General features: G+C 33.4%; 1 protein-coding gene across 1 annotated transcript in view; it reads left to right on the top strand.

The window, feature by feature from the left end:
- LOC136042381 (telomere-associated protein RIF1-like) overlaps nt 1–21,263 on the top strand; it is a gene marked incomplete in the record, with an annotated part of 125,733 nt that overhangs the window by 16,680 nt on the left and 87,790 nt on the right. Inside the window, 3 exon segments of the mRNA XM_065727361.1 lie at nt 4,769–5,030; nt 13,909–14,131; nt 18,779–18,996. Coding sequence (XP_065583433.1) covers nt 4,769–5,030; nt 13,909–14,131; nt 18,779–18,996 — 703 coding nt within the window.

A 21,263-nucleotide genomic window follows, 5' to 3' on the forward strand; every position in this document is an offset into this window, starting at 1 on the left:
CATATTAATGGAATCAATTTATGCAGAAGTGCTCAAGTCTACAGTTGTTGACAAAATATTCTAAAAATCATTTTGTTTTCCTGTAGGCTGTCCAGATATGTTTATATATTTTTTTCTTCCAATTACTTGTTTTTTCCCTTTTTGTCTCTCATCTTTATGTCTGAGTTTATGTGTGTATGTTTGTCTGTGGTTTTCCTTGTGTCTTCTGCCTTATGTTGTGTTACCTTTAGGTTAATTTAATTTTTTTTAAGAAACAAGAAGTGTGCTTTGCTCTATTTCATGGTTGCCTCCTTAGTGACAACCTAGTAAAGAACAAACCCTAGCTCACAGCTCAAATTTTATAAAATGTGTTTTGAAAAAAATGTCAAGTAAGGAAGAATTGTCATTTAGAGCTGATTCAGGAAAGGTAAATATTGTTTCAGGTATTCCTAACCAAACCCTAGCTCACAGCTCAAATTTTATAAAATGTGTTTTGAAAAAAATGTCAAGTAAAGAAGAATTGTCATTTAGAGCTGATTCAGGAAAGGTAAATATTGTTTCAGTTATTCCTAACAGCAAAAGTTCGTAGTAAAATCATACTTACGGGAACTTCGGGAAATAGCCTGAAAACCGACAAAATGATGTTATTATTTCATTGTTTTTATATTGAACTGAAAACCACACCATGGAATCACCATAGCCGAAACCCTATCTGGGAAACTGAAGTCCCCCATCTTGAGCAACAATTACAGTCACTTTTTCACATGGGATAAACTCATCATCATCATTTCATTTATAACCCGTCACAAGAAAATTGGCAGGGCCGAGAAAATACAGTAAAAATCAAGACAAACAGAAAGGAAACAACAGAAAGAAAAAACAATTGACAACTACAAACACAGGATAAACAGGAATTATCAAAGAACTGATGTGTTTCCATTTCTTAGTGATGGGATGTAGTTAATAGGGGTGCTGAAACATCATGGAGAGGTGTTTAAGGACTCCTTTGAAAGGCAATTGCTACATCTAGTGCCTTTTGTAAGCGTTATGTTATTAAACATTTACCAACTAGTGTAGATGGTCATCAAAGTAAGTATTTGAAGATTTATGTGGCTGTTCATTATTAATTGTATGCCAAAATTGCCATATAGAATTCCAAAATCCTTTTGTGGCTACTCCCATATGACAGATACTGCTATTTCTCTACTGAAAATTAGCGTTAATTGCTATCGTTAATAAACCTTATTAGCCAACATTACTGCAATATATATATGAAAAATTTTCAGTTAAAAACAAAAGTTTTTCCATGAAAAATAAAGAGCAAATCTAAAGGTTAAAAACCGGAAAGGCCATTATATAAAACGTCACACTAAAAGCGGTGAGAGATTACTATGAATGGACAAGTGAATCCTAATAATAATTAAATTAAAAAAAAGTTTTTTTAACTGAAAGTAAGAAGCGACATTAAAACTTAAAACTAACAGAAATTACTTCGTATAAGAAAGGGGCTGCTTCCTCATCAACGCCCCGCTCTTTACGCTAAAGTTTGACTCTTTCTCTTAATTCTACTTTTTAAAACAGTAAAAAACTTTAACGTAAAGAGCGGGGCGTGGATGAGGAAGCAGCCCTTTCATATACGAAGTAATTTGTGTTCGTTTTAAGTTTTAATGTCGCTCCTTACTTCCCGTTAAAACAAACTTGTTTTTTTTATTTAATTTCTGAACGTTTTTGAATCAATGCATGTTTTGATTTTGGCTCTCCGCAGAGGAATAATTAAAACGAAATTTGCGTATTTATTTTTTTGGCTAAATCGCTTTCTCATAGTTTTGATCGAATGATTTTGAGAAAAAAGGAGCGGGGGAGGAAGCCTAGTTGCCCTCCGATTTTTTGGTTACTTAAAAAGGCAACTAGAACTTTTAATTTTTTACGAATATTTTTATTAGTAAAAGATATAAGTAACTTATAAATTAGCTTACGTAACGAACTTTTGTATCCTCATGTTTTTATTACATATATGAGGGGTTCACCCCCTCGTCAGTACCTCACTCTTTACACTAAAGCTTAAATTTTGTCCTAATTCATTAAGAATGACCCCTGAATCACAAAAGCCGTAGAATAAATAGTTGAAATTACTAAAAATACTTTAGCGTAAAGAGCGAGGTATTAGGAGGAGGTGAGCCCCTCATATGCGTAATAATTTCTGTTTGTTTTAAGTTTTAATGCTGCTCCTTACTTCCAGTTGAAAAAACTTTTTCATATTTATTTTTTCATTGTTTTTTTTATAATGCTAGAAAATCCTGCGCTCCCTTCATGGAAATTTTCTTCCCCCATGACAAATGCCTCGATGGAAAATCCCCCTCTTCTCAACCCATCCCCCCGACCAAAAAATCCCCCTGAAAACGTCTGTACTGTTCCCAATAACCAATTACTATATGTAAGCACTGGTCAAAGTTTGTAACTTGTTGCCCCTCCCACGGGGACTGTGGGGGAGTAAGTTATCCCCAGAGACATAGTTATAAGGTTTTTCGACTACGCTGAATAAAATGGCTATCTGAGAATTTTGATCCGTTGACTTTGGAAAAATAATTAGCATGGGAGGGGCCTATGTGCCCTCCAATTTTTGTTGTCGCTTAAAAAGGGCACTAGAACGTTTCATTTCCGTTAGAATGAGCCCTCTCACAACATTCTAGGACCACTGGGTCGATACGATCACCCCTGGGGGAAAAAAACAAACAAACAAATAAACACGCATCCGTGATCTGCCCTCTGGCAAAAAATACAAAATTCCACATTTTTGTAGATAGGAGCTTGAAACTTCTATAATAGGGTTCTCTGATACGCTGAATGTAATAATAACATATGCAATAATAAATAATAATAACAATGTATGTAACAATGAGAACAATTATAATCTAATAATAATGATAAATAACACCTCACGAATACTGTATATGTGTTTGAAATATCCAGTTAAATAATTTTATATCTATTCACTGTCAATAAAAAGGTTTCATCCCTATTTTGAACTGTTTTACTTTCGTAATAAACAAAAATAATAAACAATGAAGTCAAACTTAAGAATTGCCAAATATAAGTGTTATATTGTCGTCCCTGAAATCTCCATAAAGCTAGCGTCTTATTTCTGTTTTACTTAAAACAAAATATATTTGCTTTAAACTTTTGGTTCATTGTTTGTTTTTCAGTTTATATTTTTAGTTGTTCTACCAGTTACTTGGGGTTCAGAAGTTATATAAAAAATTAACTGCTTCAACCTTGAGGAATTTTTTTTTTTATGTTGGAATATTTGCTGCAATCAGTTAACTTTTATTAGTTTGCTATGTAATGAATGTTTATCAGTGGTTTCTTCTTTTTAAATCTATTCCTTTTTAACCAGTGGAGAATCTATTTTGAAAAGAAACTCTCAGTTTAAGCTATTTAGTTTTCAGTAAAGCTCAAATGGACACCACAGCCCTTTTTGGATTTAAGCAACGGCAACACCCCGATTATTGGTAGAAAAACGTCGCAGGAAACATTTACAATGGAAAACTTACGCTTTCCTCTTTTAAGCACACCTTACTTTTGTCATTGTTTTCTTTCTTGTCATTTCATCCCTTTGAAACTTACAAAACCTGACGTAGCTTAACTCTCAGTTTTTTAGTCGTCTATTTAATTTTAGTAAAATAAAACTGGTTCTCTACTTAGGAAATTTGAAAACCAGTGATATATAAGTAAGCTCTTTGTGAACACCTAGAAATAAATTCTTTCCTCCCCTTTGATTTTACGTATGTGCACCTATGATTTCTAATTACCTTAAAAAATATCTCACTCGTAAATTTATATGATACCAGTTAGCCTACCGGCTAACTGGTAGGCTAACTACCGGCTAACTTTTACCTTGTTTATGGCTATTATATTTGTCTAGTTTTTTCATGTATAATTCGCTTTAATTTTTAATCATATGCCTGTATCTTTCTTTAAAAGAACTGGAACACCCGAGCTATTTTAATAAAAATAACTATGGTTTTCATTTAAGGTTTAGGCTGCTTTAAGATTTGACTTTATTGGTCCCTAGTAGCCTGTGAGCTAATTCATACTTTTACTAGAGGAGACTAAGTTCCAAAGTTTGTATAGGGGACCAAGTAAAATGTCATAATATGTAGATTTTTTTTGCTTTTACAATGTTTTTCTTAGCATTTTCATTGGGTATCCAATGTGTGCATATTTCTTCCAATCCCCAGATATGTGAACATGTGGTGATGAATCATGGATAGAACGTGTGCTTTTTAAAGTGTATTTTTAAGCCCATGTTTTTGTGGCTAATTCTGATACTTGTTAGTTAAACGAAACACACCCAAGAGGTGAAGTTAGGTTAATCCTTATCAAATATAACTTTCATGTAACCTCTAGTTTATATAATAATATAACTGAGGCTACATGTTTGCATATTAGAAGGGAGAAGAAAGTATTTGGACAGCCTTACCCGCCTTCTCCTAATGTGCAAATATATAGCCCAAACTATACAATTCCAATGCATTATATCATCCGTCACTTGTCTTTGTGGCTATGAAACCGGTTTTCTGAGATCTAACTTAAGCATTATTTTTGTATGTTGTGCTTAATTAACTAGTACCCTAATCCCTCCTATCTGTTCATCTGTCTATCTTAATCTCTTATCCTCTTATCTGTATTTGTAATATAATCTTGAACTAAATTAGCCAAAATTGCTGTAACTTCCGCTTTCCTCTCCCCCTACTCATTCCTTTGCTTGCTCATATGTCTTTTCTTGCAGGAATGAGCTAGTTGATTTTGCTATGATCTCAGTTCAGTGTAACAATAAGCCATATTCAGTTATCCAATTGTTATTGCAAAAAATGAAGATTTTTTGTGGCTCATCACCCAAAAGTGACTTATGGATGCTTATTGCTAAAATAGCCATCAACTATGTAACTTGCACTGAATCCTGCAACCAGGGAAGGGAGTTTGACCCCAGTTTTGAAGCAATGAAGGAGATTTTAATTGAACCTTTTATGATTTTTCAGAAGTTAAACAAAGTAAGTGTATTATGTGTGTGTGTAGACTTTTTTTTTTTTTTTTTTTTTTTTTTTTTTTTTTTTTTTTTTTTTTTTTTTTTTTTTTACTTTCTGCAATATGTATGAATTGTTAAAAAAAAATAATGCTAAGCATTTTGATAGTTCTTTTATTATGGCTAATGTGTGATCCCTTTGATGCTGAAATATTCTTTGGTGTTAATTTGGCTTAACCCATAGTTTTCTTTTTAATGTAGTGGTCTTGGACAGCTTATTTTTTCTTTTTCTTTACAAAAATATTCATTAGTGTGTCAAACAGTAACTCTCTTTCTTCATTTATTTTTACGAATAGTGTAAAGGCTTGTCAGGAATGACAACCATAACAAAAAAAAGAATTATGTTAATATCAAACCAAAGAATTGAATTCAAACAGTTGAGTCAGCAAAATAGGGGGGGAAATATCATCAAGATTAGAAAAAAAAGAAGAAGCCTCTTTCAGCTTTTTACATGCGTCTCTCTTCACACTTTTTGCATATGTAGGCTACCTAGTCAAATCAGGGACGCGTATTGGAATGGGGATCTGAGATCTGAGGGATCTGAAATCAGGGACGCGTTTTGGAATGGGGGATCTGAGATCTGAGGGATCTGAAATCAGGGACGCGTTTTGGAATGGGGGATCTGATATCTGAGGGAGATTGATCCCTCAGATTATTATTTTTTTCATTTAAAGAAAATAGAAAACTAAATTTCTCCCCCTCCTCCTCCTAGTGCATAAGTAATAACACCCTTGCATATTTGAAGATGGGCTGATTTCACTATTGATGTTGGCCTCTCTCAGCTTCTTATATGTGTGTCTATTTTATCCTTTTCACATGGGATCCCCATTTAAAACAGGGATGCCTATTATGGCAGGACGCGGAGGAAATTACACTGGCTAGATTGTAAAAAATACCCTCTTTTGATATTTTTATTTTAAAAAGTAGGCAAACAGAAAGAAAATGCTCCTTTTAGATCTTTAAAAACACCTTTGTTTTGTATTTTTATTCAAAAAAAAAGGAATAGTCCTTCCCCGCTCGCATCCTTACATTTTTCTGAATTGGTGCCCCTGATTCACACATCTTTATCAGTCATTCCCACTCTTCCATTTAGACAAAGCTATATTTAGACAATGCTGAATTATTTTATGACAGAAACTATTTTTATTATAATTGACTTATGCATCCTATAATGACCATTATGATTCTCTTGAGACTTTAAGAGTGCACATATTGTGCCCCCTCCTGTTAAAACACTGCATCTCCCCCCTCTTCATCGAAAAGCTGGAGATACGTGTACCTATGATTGTTTCAACATCTTCAAAATCATGCTGTGCATATTTGGTCAATATTTCCACTGTTTAAGACAATTTAAGTTCATAAAGTAAGTTTTCTGCTTATTTTCATGCTTGACAGTAGTCAAATCAGACTAAACAAAATCCCAGAAGAAATATACCATACCAAACTTGTCAAAATATACCTCCCTATCTAAAAAAAACTGCTTAATTTCGAAGTAAAGGGTAGTAAACCAATAGTATTGTGAAGGGAGGAGGGTAAAAAATAAAAAAAAATTTGCTCAAAGATATGAACTTTACATGAATTTCAACTCCTAGAAAAAAACCCTAAAGCTTTCTAAAATTAGTTGTATCTTTGGAATAAATAAAAGAAAATATATCTTTTTCCATTCAAGTGTTTTAAGACGCTTTATACTTGATTAGGAGGAAGTTCTTGCTGTTTCCAGGTGTAACTAGTAGTTTGGACTTTTTTTTTAATACTTCTTAAATTTCCAGGAAATTCTTAATTGTGAGGAATATTTTATCTTTATTATTATTTGATAGATTAAAATGTATAGTATCAGCCTACAAAAGTTTTCCAAAGAAATTCTATTTTTAGATAGCCTAACTTTTTCCAGAGTTTCCAGTTGAAACGTGTTACGTTTTCACCAGTTTTTACTGGGATATCTATGTTTGTCTTAGTAGAATTTATACTTTACTTTTATAATATTCTTGATAAGGAAAAAATAGTTTTTCTAGCTTTGAAAGCGGTGATGTTGTCTGTGTATGCTCGATGGCTTAGCCCTTTCCCGTATTATTCAGGAACTAGCAAAAAATACCAAGGAAAAAAATACAAAAGATTGTCTTGATAAGAAATCAAACAAACAGTTTTATGCAATCAATACATCTGATAGATTTAAAGTTGTAAACGGGTCATTCCATGTCAACCAGGTCATGACACCCACCTCTTTAGATTTTGATGAAACTTGGCGGAAGTGTTGCATTTGCTATCCTATTGGTAAATACCAAATTTTATTTCTCTATCTCTTATAGTTTTTTTTCTACAATTTTTTTAATTTTCTTAATTTAACGCGATCTTAGGCCTCGGATTTCGCGTCTTGCAATGTAACTTGTAGCTTAAAAAATTAATAGCTTGAAAATTATTTGAGATATCACGATGAAACCTTACATAATATTTAATTAATATATTTAAAATAAAGAAAAATTACATTAACTAACCTATCTCAACTCCAAAAAATAATAAAAATATTGTAATAAGATTTTTTTTTATTTTTAAACCGTTGTCGGGATTTACTAAAATTGCAATATCTCAGGTCTAAGACCTGGTAGAGTGTTCATATTTTTTTTCACATACTCCTAGATACGTAGGCTAACAGATAAATAAAAAAGATGTATTGCTTTTTCACATGTTTAGTTAATATTCCAAAAAGTAGAATATTATTAAGAAATTATTAATTTTCGGTTTACTAAATGTGAAATAAAATAAAAACTGAAGTCTAAGAATCAATATCTTTTACAGCAATTATTAATTCTGCTTGTTATACTTTTCCCACTTCATCCAACACTCTTCTGTTTTTCTGATATACTCTTTTTTGAAGTAGCACGTTCTGCCAGTGCTACTTGATTGCGGTGCATCAACTGTACTGTTAATGTGCTCCAAAAGTATTATGCACAAGTCTCCTCTTTGAGGCCAGTAAAAGCTGGCAGCAGGTCCTGGAGGGTGAAGAAAAAGAATTTCAGCTTCTTCTTCTTCATGAAACACAGTTTTAACGAGTCCAAAGTACCAATTTCCATCGTAGTTTGCAGCCAAATAATCGTTTAAAGATGGTTGAATGCAGACCCAATTCATAGCAGAATCAAAAGAAAACATTAGATAAGATAAGATAAGATTTATTCATCACGAAACACACATACAATATTACATTTTACTATTTCCCCAAAGGCTCTTTGGCCTGTAAAAAAGGGGGAAATGAACGAGCCACTTACTCAGAGAAGAAAAAAAAATAATAATCACTTACTCACAGAGAGAAGAGAGGAAAATATAATTATATTTTTCATTCTTCCTTTTTTCAGTAAGTAAAGTAATCTTGGGCAGTTGCAGAGGGTACATTTCAAACTAACTTCCTCTTCCATTCTGTACTCCAAAAATAAAAATTGACTGACTCATAACTTTTTTAGTGATTTATGATTGCCACGAAACACCACGTGGTTTATGATTACCACGAAACAATATTAGAGACGGACAACCATTTATAAAAACCTCTTTTTCCAAAATGAAAGTAAATAGTAGAAATCAAAAGTTTAAGATAAATTATCCTATCAGAAGTAATATATTTTTAATTATGTGAATAACCCAAAATTTATCCTTCATCGTCAACATCTATTTTCTTTAAATTAAAATATTTTTTTTCTTCATTTTGATGGCAACGCTGGGACTTTTCAAATGCGGGAAACTGAATTATTTAGTTTCATTTGTATTTAATGGTTTGAAATAATGGAAACTTCTGGTACCGGGAATAGTCTTGGTGGTTAAAAATCGTGACACTAACTCCAATCTGAAAGCTTCAGCATTTTTTGTCAATAAAGTGAAAGTTAATTTTTTCAATGTTGACTTTACAGAAGTCATAAACTGCAGTTGCTGTCTTGATTTGATTTTCGTCTGAAAGTTGAAGGCTGGCTTTTCTCAAAATTCTCTTAACAGTTCCTCCCAAGCCATCACATATTGATTTCCCGTGGCTTGTTGCAAAGAATGGATGTTCGGCTTTCATTCCAAAGTCTTCATGATGGTTTGTTAGGTTTTTGAAACTATTTCTATTTTTGTATTGACCAGCACAGCCGTCAGGGAAATAATTAACTTGGTTTATTTCGGGATGATTTTCTTTTAGCCATTTCGAAATTTCTTTTTGTACGTAATTCACAAAACAAGTGTCATGTTGTAAATCATCACTTATGAAACAATGGTTGGAAATTAAAACTTTATCATCCTTTTTCTCGAAAGTCCAACTGGATGAATTGTGCATCCACCTCTGTTCCAGTCATAACTTTGGATTTCATTTTGAATGGTGTAAGAATAATTTTCACTGAAATCCATTACTACAATTGCTGTATTCAAAGGCGGATCTTCTTTCAGTTTTTTGAAAGTTTTAGACTGTGATTTTGTAATATATGAATGTGGGATTAGGTTTTCTACAGATTTGCTCAGTAAAGAAATAAAGCCTTCAACGGTGATTGATTGCTTAACCATTTCTGTCCTGTCAGTATTAACCCATTGGCTTATAATTATTTCTTCTTCTAAATTATAATCTTTGCTCAATTTTGCAGTTAATTATTCAATCAGGGCATCATCAGACGGACAGTTGTCACAATGGCTTAGCATACACTCACTGTTTTCAACATTACAAACCAACATTTTGTAACTTTCTTCAATTTTTACAGCATCTAGTAACAATTTCACATTCTGGTGTATGCTGCATACACATAGTGTACCTGCTGACCCAGCAAGGACACACCACTTTGGTCTTATACTGCAAAATTTCGAGAATCCTATTTTCAAGTCGGGGCATTCCCATTTAAAACAAGAGTAAAGCTCTCTCAAATTACTGAGAATAACCCTTTTTTGCATATAAATATTTTTTTTTAATGCTCACTTTATCTTTTGCTCCAGGTAAAACTCTTGAATTCTCATCACTTTGGTAAAAGTCTGTCACAAGTTTAACTGTGTTTTCGGAGAGTGTGTTACCTTTTTTAGGGTCAGGGATAGCTAGGATACCTTTCTCTCGTTTAAGTTTTCTTGCTTGTTTTACCATATATTCGGTCACCTGAAATTCTGTAGCAACTTTTTTCTGGCTCCAAGATTCTGGCACCAAAGTCAGAATCAGGACTTTTTAGGATCTCCCAACAGACATAAGTTTTTCTTTTAAAAGGCCTACGAGCTTATCAAAATCTTCTGCTTTTTTGATAAAAATTTCTTTTGTCTTCTTTTTCGTCTTCTGACATTTCAATGTCATAATCTAGAGCTTTGGAGATTTTTTTTTTTCTTTACTTCTTTTGTTACTTTTTCAACTTTTCTTTTGTAATACGATCCCTTACTATGTGATAACAAATTATGAAGTTTAATTGGAGTTAAACCCAAATCATCTTTGCATTTGTTTGTGAAAGGGAGACATTTCTGGATTCAAATGAATCCAATTCAATCATTAGTTCGTCATCAGATTCATTTTCAGTGATTTTAGTTTTTTCTTCACATAACTCGATATGAAGGGAATATCTTTTGTCCAGGTTTAATAAAAATGTTTTTTTCACACAATTATTCTGAAAAAGTTAAAGATACACTTCTTAGTGACTTTTTTATTGGCTTTTTGTGTTTTCTAATGGATCTATGCATACTGTTTGATATTTTTCAACATTGAGAAAGTAGTAGTTGTGGTGGGAACAAACATTTTTAAATTCAATTAAATCGATTCCATATCTAAGTTAAATTAATTCTTTTTCTTCCTTGGTTAATTCTGATACAGATTGTAATTTTTTGGAAGGTGTAGAAGTTGTCTGAAAACAGCCTCATTTTTTAAATAGTCCAATGCTACAAGCTTGAGGATTTGTCATTTTGATTTCTGCTTACCCATTTTAAAGTCCAAGAAGAAAATTACAGGTACAACCTGTAACTAGCCTATTCACTTAGTTTTACACAATCACTGAGTCCTTCACCCCTGCTCTATCTACACAATCACCCCTTGCTGTATCATAAATTAATTGATGTTAGAAATAATTATAAAAATATGTGGATATATAAAATTTTAAACACTTCATAGTTGATACAAACATGATCAGTAGTAAATAATTTACAATTTGTCTTCATAAAGGTTTGTAAATACTTTTAAATTGAAAGTGACTTGAGTACCTTGTTTAATTGAGTATTTTTATTCTGATACCAACTTAATACAATAAAAGTTAAAATTAAACTTTAATTTACTTTCAAACCAAATGTTTCAAATGGTATATTCTTTTAGTTGGTCTGTAATTTTGTTACTCATAAATAATGTTGAATATCAGTCAAACATGTGAAAAAGCCATATATCTTTTTTGTTTATCTGTTAGCCTATGTATCTAGGAGTATGTAAAAAAAAATATGTACACCTTACCAGGTCTGAGACCTGAGATATTGCAATTTTAGTAAATCCCAACAATGGTTTACAAATAAAAAAAAATCTGACAATAATATTTTTATTATTTTTTGGAGTTGAGATAGGTTAGTGAACGTATTTTTTCTTAATTTTGAATATATTAATTAAATATTATGCAAACTTTCATGGTACTATCTCAAATAATCTTCAAGATGTTAATTTTTTAAGCTACAAGTTACATTGCAAAACGTGAAATCCGAGGCATAAAATTGCGTTAAACTAAGAAAATTAAAAAATTTGTAGAAAAAAACTATAAGAGATAGAGACTAAAATTTGGTATTTATCAATAGGATAGCAAATGCAATAATTGTGCCAAATTTCATCAAAATCTAAAGAGGTGGGTGTCAAATTAATTATTTACTGGGTGATTTGACATGGAATGACCCAAACAGAGATATAATTATGTTTTCATTCAACTAAAAAAGGGGCACTTTTAGGACATGGTTTATCAAAGAAACGTTGTGCTGACATGATTATATTATGCCCCTTAGTTCTCATTTGTGCATGGCTGTAAAAAAGATGGGGGGGGGGAGATTATGGGAAAATTAAGACTGGTACGAAACTCCTTCGGCTGTAAGAACTGCGGATTAGAAAACATATATTTTTTCCTTTGGCTAACTTGTAAAAATTTTCTTCTTTTTTATGGTGGTTATTAATCCTTAAGGTATATGCTCTACACGAAAGAATTTTTTTTGTGTGACAAGCCTGTAGCTTTAACTTGCACCAAATGGACAAGAAGCTCTGTTGGGCTCATTTGGTTCTCAGTCAAAATTGTAATATTATGTAGACTCTCTTGGAGAAAACAAGAAAATTCTCCTTTATTTAACGATTTTCTACCAATTTGTATTGTATTTTTAATCTAAAAAATTGTGTATAGCAAATATCCAAAATTTGATTCGGTAGATGAATAGAACTGAACCTTGCCTATGAAATGATGATTTTTATTTTCGTTGTTGTATTAAAAATAGTAGAAAAGCACAAAAATAACACCAAATTTTGCACAGAGAACATAAAACCTAAAGTAGACAATTTAATAGCGACGAAGATCACATCGCCTTTCCATCACAAACACCAAAAACAAGAAGAACAATAGGGAATTTCTCAAGATCCTTTAAGATTCTCAAGATTCCTCACATTCTAATTTTGTTTCCCACTATCTTGAGAAATTCCCTATTGTTCTTCTTGTTTTTGGTGTTTGAGACAATTTAACAGAAAATAAAATCTGATAGCAAGCAATACAAGCAAATATAAAGCCTTAAATTAAGCATTAAGTTGTCACTGTTTAAAAACAAAAAGAGACAACAGTATAAACTTGGAAAAACTGTCTTTGATTTGCAACTGTTGCTTAAAAGTCAGGCATGGGTATTTCTCCTCTCACCCCTGGAATGATGCCTATCATTTTTTAATATTATCATGTAATTGTCCTAGAGGTCCAATCCAAGTGGTCCTAGAGCTATGTACTCGGCTGTATTTGCAAGCTGATCAGCCTATATCCAGATTTCTCAGACAAGAGACATGTTCATATTTGTCAATTATTTGTCGTACCGATAAAGAATAAAACTTTCTTACGTACGTACTACAAAAGTACGTACAAAGCATACAAAATCATTGTCACAACACTCCAATTGCATCCGAGTTTGGTAATAATAGCCATGTGTTCTTTTTAGCTTTATTTCACTATTACCTTTCTTTTCAAGACAGGTATTTTTGAAGTTATCCACTGTTCTATCGTCCTTTTGCCGTCAAAGGGAACTTTATTTCCAAAAGAGCCTTCTCACCCGATGGAAAAATTGCTATCCCGTCTGGACTGGTCCCTAGAAACCCATATCCCTTGTGAATGAAAAGCCCAGTAGAGTTCACAATGCAACCCGTTTTCTTTGCCTTTGTCTGGTGGCTTCTGAGATACAGCAGCTGCCGAACTAATGAACATATAGTCTTCACCCGTCTTTTACAAACAGCACCAGCTATGGAAGCGGTAATTCTGTTTTTTCTTTATTCTATCCAGTTATTATCGATAGAATTTCCCTGAAGCCTAGTTACTTTTTCAATACTGAGGATTTCCGTTGCAGTACATTGGAGACGGGTCAAAAAATCTGTTTTTGCAATTTCGAGTGCACCTCAATCAAATCTGGAGCGCTTGCGTTCGAGCCGTAGTTTTGTCTCCTCTGGTTGGCTCCCTGATTCCTTTCAAAGGGAGTTTTGTGGAAGCCCAGCAGCCAAGGAAGCGCAGCAGAGTTCACAATGAAACCCGTTTTCTTTCTAGTATATATTGAAGATCCCGAGCTGTTTGTGTAGAGAAATGCATGCTTTTGTCCGTCATTTTTAGTATTGTCATGTAATTATTAGTTTGCTCAATTTTTTACTTCTTTCAAGTTTTTCTATTTTTTTTTAGGAAGATATTAGTGTTTTACTGTTGAAGAAATCAGCTTTAAGAGAGCTATGGAATCAGCTTTATAGGTTGATCATTTCTACAATAGATCTTGAAGTAGTTGCATCATCTGAAAGTTTCAGAATACGCTTCTTTAATAAAGTGCTGACAGACTTTGTTGAAGACAACTCCCTGTATGGCTCATTTTTGCTGTCATCGCTTGAAATTGCATATTCAGAGGTGTCCTGTAAGTATTTCAACTTGTGTTTGCTTGAAAGCAAATTTCTTGGTAAAGCTAGGAGTTTCTGAACGGTAGTATCTTAAGTATATAACAGAGATATAATTATGTTTCCAGGTATAACTGGTGGTTTGGATTTTATTTTAAATGCATAGAAAATTTTCAGGAAATTCCTAATTGGAGAAACTTTTTATCTTTATTTGCAACATAGGTACAGTTTTGATAGATCGAAATGTATAGTATCAGCCTACGAATGTTTTCAACAAAAAATTATATTTTTAAATTGTCGAACTTTTTCCAGAGTTTCCAATTAAAACCTGTCAACGTTTTCATCGGTTTTCAGTGGGATTTCTATGTTTTTCTTCGTAAAATTTATAGTTTACTCTTCCTGAATTTCAACTCCTAAAAAAACCCTAAAGCGTTCTAAAATTAGTTATATCTTTGGAATAAATAAAAAAAAAAATTCAATCTTTTGCCATTAAAGTGTTTTAAAACACTTTATACTTTTAATGAATTTCAAACTTTTCACTTAGAAGAAATATAAAGAAGAAAATTTGATTTCAGCATCAAATTGCTGGCCCCGCAGCATGTACTTTGTACTTGCTGCGGGACCAGACATGAATGCCTCGCTCGGTATCTAGAAGACTCTGAAGAATCATACCCCCATTTGTCACGGTCTTGCTCCAGCTCTTCAGCAAACCGGAGCCAGTAGCTCTCCCACTTTCTGCCAAATCTTAGAAATCCACCAATGGTATTGAAGTCGTTTTTGACAGTTGCCCACCAAATCTTCAATCGGTTGCTAGGACATCGGTGGGGTAATTTTGTCAAAATCCTGGGGAGGGTGGCTAAATTTGAGCCAATTTTCCCGAATCAAGTGAAAATGACAGTAAAAACTGAAAAATAAGCCATACCATAAAAGTACTGTAAAGGTACTTTATAGTACTATAAAAGTAAATATATACTGAAGAAAACTGATCCGTTTCTGTTCATGCTTGAATTATACTGGCTTATGTTAATTTTGACAAGATTTTTGAAAAAACTAAATTTCAGGGCAAACTCAGTTCTGGGGTGGGGGCAGACCTGTATAAGCATAATTACTTTGCAACATAAAACGCAGTTTGAATATCAAACTGAATTTGTTGCGATGCTCAACTCAAAATTGAGTATAAAACTGATTTCTTCCATAAAAAAATTCAATGGTTTTGCAATCTTATCATTGTGCTTTTTATCCTTGACTTTTATTGTATAAAAAAATTATTGTAAACTAATAGTGTGACTTCGTCTGTTATAATTGTAACTCGTTTTTCTTCTTAAAACAGGCTTTATGTATGAAAAATAAATAAAGGAAGAGAATTTGCAAGTGCTATCATAGCAAAAAGGTGATTTTCCTTTTTGTTTAAGCCAGATGACTGCAAGTTTCTTGTATATGTTTTTTGGCCATTGCGATTCCAATTGGTGATTTAATGTGCTTTTCTGTACGATCTAAATGTATGACTCGTACAATCTAAATGTATAAATGTACTTTTCTTGTACGATCTAACACTGTTTTTTAGGGGGTTTCAGGCCGGTTTTCGACTTACCCATAAATTTGTTTCCGAAATAACGTTCATTATGAAAACAAGAAAGGAAATAACAAATGAAGAGAGAAAAATCAAATAGGTGAAAAAACAAGGATTTTTTCAGCCAGTAGCAAAATATGTAGATGAAAATCAAGCAAATATTTTGACAAGGATCTCCGCCAAGTCGTCCTCAGTGCTGTAAAAAAATATAAGAAAGAGGAAAAAAAACAACATTATTGTTGTTTATTCGATCTAACGGGAGCGAAGAGTTACTGAACATGTTCGTGTTGCATGCAACTGGCTTCAGCTTAAAGTACATCGGACCAATCTAACGTTACTGAACATGTTCGTGTTGCATGCAACTGACTTCAGCTAAAAGTACATCGGACCAATCTGACGTTACTGAACATGTTCGTGTTGCATGTAACTGACTTCAGCTAAAAGTACATCGGACTAATCTAATGCTACTGAACATGTTCGTGTTAAACATGCAACTGGCTTCAGCTAAAAGTACATCGGACTAATCTAACGTTACTGAACATGGTCGTGTTGCATGCAATTGGCTTCAGCTAAAAGTACATCGGACCAAACTGTTTAAGAAACAGTTTTTTTTTTACTCCTAAGACTAATCGAGATAATGGTTACCATTCCTGAATCAGCTACAAATGTCAGTTCCGTATCACGAGTCAGTTTTTTTAACGCGTTTTTCAATTTTTGGGTATTTTCTTGTTATAGCGATCCCACTCAAGAAGTGAAGTTATGTTAATCCTAATGGAATATACCAAAACATAATGAAAATATAATACTTTAGAGATAAGTTTGGGCTATATATTTGCACATTAGCGGGGGTGGGGGTAAAGTATAGCGGGTCTGCATTCTGCCTATTATGAAGTAAGAATTGTTTTCTAAACTTATGTTGTCCAAATACTTTATCCCCACTCCCTAATGTACAAATATACAGCCCAAATTATATGTCTTATATATTCTGTCACCCGCCACTTGTTTTTCACTGAACGTAAGCTAATTGTCTCTTAATACAGACTGATGAAAAACCGGCTCTAGGTTTGTTTTCGAGTTTTACATAGTGTAATTCTTGAGTGTGGTCATCAAGTTCACCGGAAACAAATAAATGGGTACACCAACTAGCATAGTTGCAAACCCCTCATCGCTGAAGTTGACTGTAGCCTAATAGCAGATTATTACTTACAAGTCCCCTACATGTCTTACCACTGAACCCAAATTGGTTTTACCATCAAATACTCTGGAAACAAATAATAGATACACCAACTAGCAAAAGTTGCTAACCCCTCATTGCCAGGTGATTATTACCTATTAGCCGACTGTTGCTTACAAGTCCTCTATATGTCTCACAATTTGTATCGGCCTAGATTTCGTTTCAGTGTGTACCTTACTACTGAAGTTGTCAACACCTTGAAACTTTCAAACTGGTATACCTCATGAAGGAATTTTTGCACCAAAAAATGGATGTCATGTACTTTGATCAGCTCATCAAGAGCTTTTTTTGTCGTAGGCCAACTTTCTAACGTCACCATTTAGAAAGGAGCAAAGGATAAGCTCCAATTTCTTTAGAAATGGGAGAACTTTTAAAGTTTCTTATGCACATCTGATCTGAAATCACGAACAGAAATGGGTAGAAACAATAGATGGCACTCTCGGACCCGTGGAAAAATGCCACATTTTTGCTTCTGGAAATTTTTCAGTTTGTCACTCAAACGAGATATATTGGCCGTGGGGCCCAGTAACTGCCGCATATATTTAACACTTATAGATTTTAGTCCGTCTTCAATTTGAAAGTGGTGTCTTCCTGCTTGCCTGCTAGAACGGAGCTTTCCACTCGAAGGCAGAAACATGGTTTGATGAAACGAAAGATTGGCTGCACAACTTCAGATACTCCTCTCTGACGTAGGCTATATAACTCCACTTCCCTTCGCACACCATAGGCTCTGGCTCGTGGACAAGCAAAAACCGTCCTTTTTGGCCCCAGGCAAGAGTTCTGCGGAGATTTCCAAAATGTAATGTCGTATTCAACAATCCGGCTTGAGGTCCACACTTTCCGTAAAAAACCGCACAGGTCAGACCCTTACCAGTTTCCAGGAATAAGCTGAGATCGGCGGCATAGGAAAAAAAAAAAAAAAAAAAAAAAAAAAAAAACGGGACAAAACCAAAGTGTTACTATTGCAGCACAACAATAGGAAATTTCTCAAGACAGTGGGAAACAAATAAGAATGAATATTTCGGCCCTATGTCCAAGGGCGGTCCTCAGCAATACAAATAAGAAAAAACAACTTACAAGAAAATAAAATCAATAAAACTAAAATGAACAGTTTTTCAAAGCAGTCCCAGCATCCTTACCTCAGATAAGTTCAACCAGGACTGATAAATAAATTGTTATGAAACGAGGGAATTCATTGAAATGAAAGAAAATGATTTAAAAACACGTTTTTAATGCCAGCCTAGCTTTTTTCGCTGCTGATTTCATAGGTGTATTTGTGACAGGTTCTTTGTTAATATCTATTGGTTTTTTATAATGTTTCGTAAGGTCATTTTCAATTAAATTTGTGTATAGAGCATTCAGTGAATATTCTCCTAAATCCCTATTTAAGGAAATATTATTATTAATCTTAAGTCTTATTTCAATTGCTTCTCGAACTACTTGCTTTATGTCTAGATCATTGCTAATAATGGCGGATTCTTCAAAAAGTATTTTGTGGCTAGGAGTTTCCAAAACATGGCTGCTTAAAGCAGAATCAAAAGAAACAGAAGTAATATTAGAATTCAGAGCTTTGGTGATATCATCTTTATGTTGTTGTAAGCGTTTCTCGAAATTCTGGTGGGTTCTCCCTACATAGAATTTGCCACAGTCGCATGGTATTTGATAGACACCTCTTTGGCGAGTAACTGGAGTCTTATCTTTACCAGAATCATTCTAATTTGTTTCCCACTGTCTTGAGAAATTCCCTATTGTTCTCCTTGTTTTTGGTGTTTGTGAAGATCGTTGCCAAAGATTGAAGTAAAAGTCGTTTTTGGAAATGCATTTTTAGGAGTTATATGGCTATAAGATTCGTTTTCATTTCAGGTGGGAAGCCCTCAAAAGAAGAATTGATCATATTATATAAGCTTCTAAATAGAGCTGCATCTTGTGACCTTGACAAAGATGATTGTAAAAGTTTCATAACTTTTATGAAATCTTTAATGAAGATACTTAGTCGTGACAGCATCTATCCAGAGCTTATTGGTAATTGCGTCAAGGAATTGAACCTAGCTGGACATGAGGGAACTCTAAATGTGGCTAAGGTATGAAAATTCTTTTTTTTTACTTTTTGCATAAATGACATTGTTGAGGACAAGTAGATAGCCCTTATCTCGACGAAAAAGAATTTAATGCACGAGGAAAAAACTTATCGGAGGTACTAACGGTCAAATAAGACATAACGGAAAAATAAAAGGTAAAAGTCACAGGCTTATATAAAAGCTTGAAAGCAAATAGTAACAGATTTAGTATTTTCATGTTAGAGAGATAACTATTCGTCACGGATCCGATAAAACCGTCATAAAAATCGTCCGATAAAACCGTCATGAAAATTCTTTTTTTTTACTTTTTGCATAAATGACATTGTTGAGGACAAGTAGATAGCCCTTATCTCGACGAAAAAGAATTTAATGCACGAGGGAAAAACATATCGGAGGTACTAACGGTCAAATGAGACATAACGGAAAAATAAAAGGTAAAAGTCACAGGCTTATATAAAAACTTGAAAGCAAATAGTAACAGATTTAGTATTTTCATGTTAAAGAGATAACTATTCGTCACGGATCCGATAAAACAGTCATAAACTGCCTAACTGAGGTAGTTTCCACTTAAAATCAAATTTTGATGGACAGCATCTATCCACAGCTTGTTGGTAATTGTGTAAGTGATTTGAACCAAGCTCGACACGAGAGCGTTTTAAATTTAGTTTAGGTATGAAAATTCTTCTATTTTGACCTTTTGAATAAATAATATTATTGAGGACAAGTAGAAACCACTTATCTCAATGAAAAAAAATTAGCCGGAGACGAAAAGGCTTATCGGATTTACTAACGAACAAACAGGATATAATGGAAAAATAAAAGGTAAAAGTTACTGGCTTGTACAAAAATTACGAACAAATAGTAACATATATGGTATTTTTACATTAGATCTAGTAAACTATCGAAGTAATCTTTGTCGTAGATCTAGTAAAACCATTGAAATCTGCCTAATTGTGGTAGGTTCCACATACTCAAAACCAACTTTTTGGTTTCTGCAGGGAATGTGTTTCTATTTGTATGTCTGTTTTGTCTTTTAAGTCTGAAAATTATTTTAAAGTACCAAGGAAATTAAATTTTTACTTGAAAACCTGGATTTTCTGCGATTTCTCTTTTGGTTGTTATAAAATATTCAAGGTCAGTTTTCGTGCACCAATGTTTCACCAATTGTTTCGAACCGAACTGTGGAAAACAATATGCGGAAACTAGTCTGGTAAATTTGATAATGTTTTTTGGCTCTTAAAAATTCAAAGTTGTTTATGAAGCCAGCAAATAAATTATTTACAATCACGTCTTGATTTTCCCATTGCGTAATATTTCATATCTATCCTCCATGGGATAGTCTGATTGTTTATCTTGTATCTACTGCTAGCATACCTAGGCTAGCCAAAGGGGAATTTCTACCTGTCTTTGTTACACTTGAATGTGTCAAGTATTTATTAAGATTATTTCATTCTGAAAATTTCTCTCCTTTGTTGTGACACTAAACCGTAAAAGGAAACACGCGGAAACTTTTCTTGTTTACAAACAAACACAACCAAACGGTTGTAATGCGCTGTTTGTCTGCATCTGATTGTCCAGCAATCAATCAGGTGGTACAACTGTTATGTTCAATAGGGGTATTGAACAAATATAGGCTAGTGGGAATTTGTAAACATTTAATTGATAAAAGTGATAGTGTCGGAATCACAAGAAAATAAGGATTTTATCGATATGTCAATAGTCAACTAAAGGGATAATTATAACAGAATAGGATCGACTAATTGTTCTTTCTTAAAATATATTTTTGTAGGTAAGTCACTTAACTAATAATTTGAAGTGTTTAATATTGAATACTTTAATAATATCCACATTAATCCATAGGACATATTTTGCCAGTGTTTGTCTTTTGCCGTATTAGGAAAGTTGCAGTCCTGGAGTTCCGTGATAATTTGTTTTTTTCCCTCATATTTTGCTGATTTTTCGCACACACTCCTTATTTTCAAACTCGGCCCTCGCTAAGCGTAAAACTATATAACTATATAATATGTAATCTTATAGAGGTCGTTTTCATTAAAATTGGGCTTCCAAGTTTTGCTAATCTTTAGAAACGTGTATGCTTGTGTTTATGGCCGACCAATATGGATTTTTGGGTTCCGATACCGATATATTGGGAACGTACCTATGCGATACCGATATAACTTACCGATGAATTCTCTTTCGGAAAAGATCTCACCTAAAGTTTAAAACCTGCATTCTCTGCCCATATTAACTCTCACACTTTTCTCTCTGGT

The sequence above is a fragment of the Artemia franciscana genome, unplaced genomic scaffold, assembly GCF_032884065.1.
Source record: "Artemia franciscana unplaced genomic scaffold, ASM3288406v1 Scaffold_1206, whole genome shotgun sequence".
Taxonomy (NCBI): Eukaryota; Metazoa; Arthropoda; class Branchiopoda; order Anostraca; family Artemiidae; genus Artemia; species Artemia franciscana.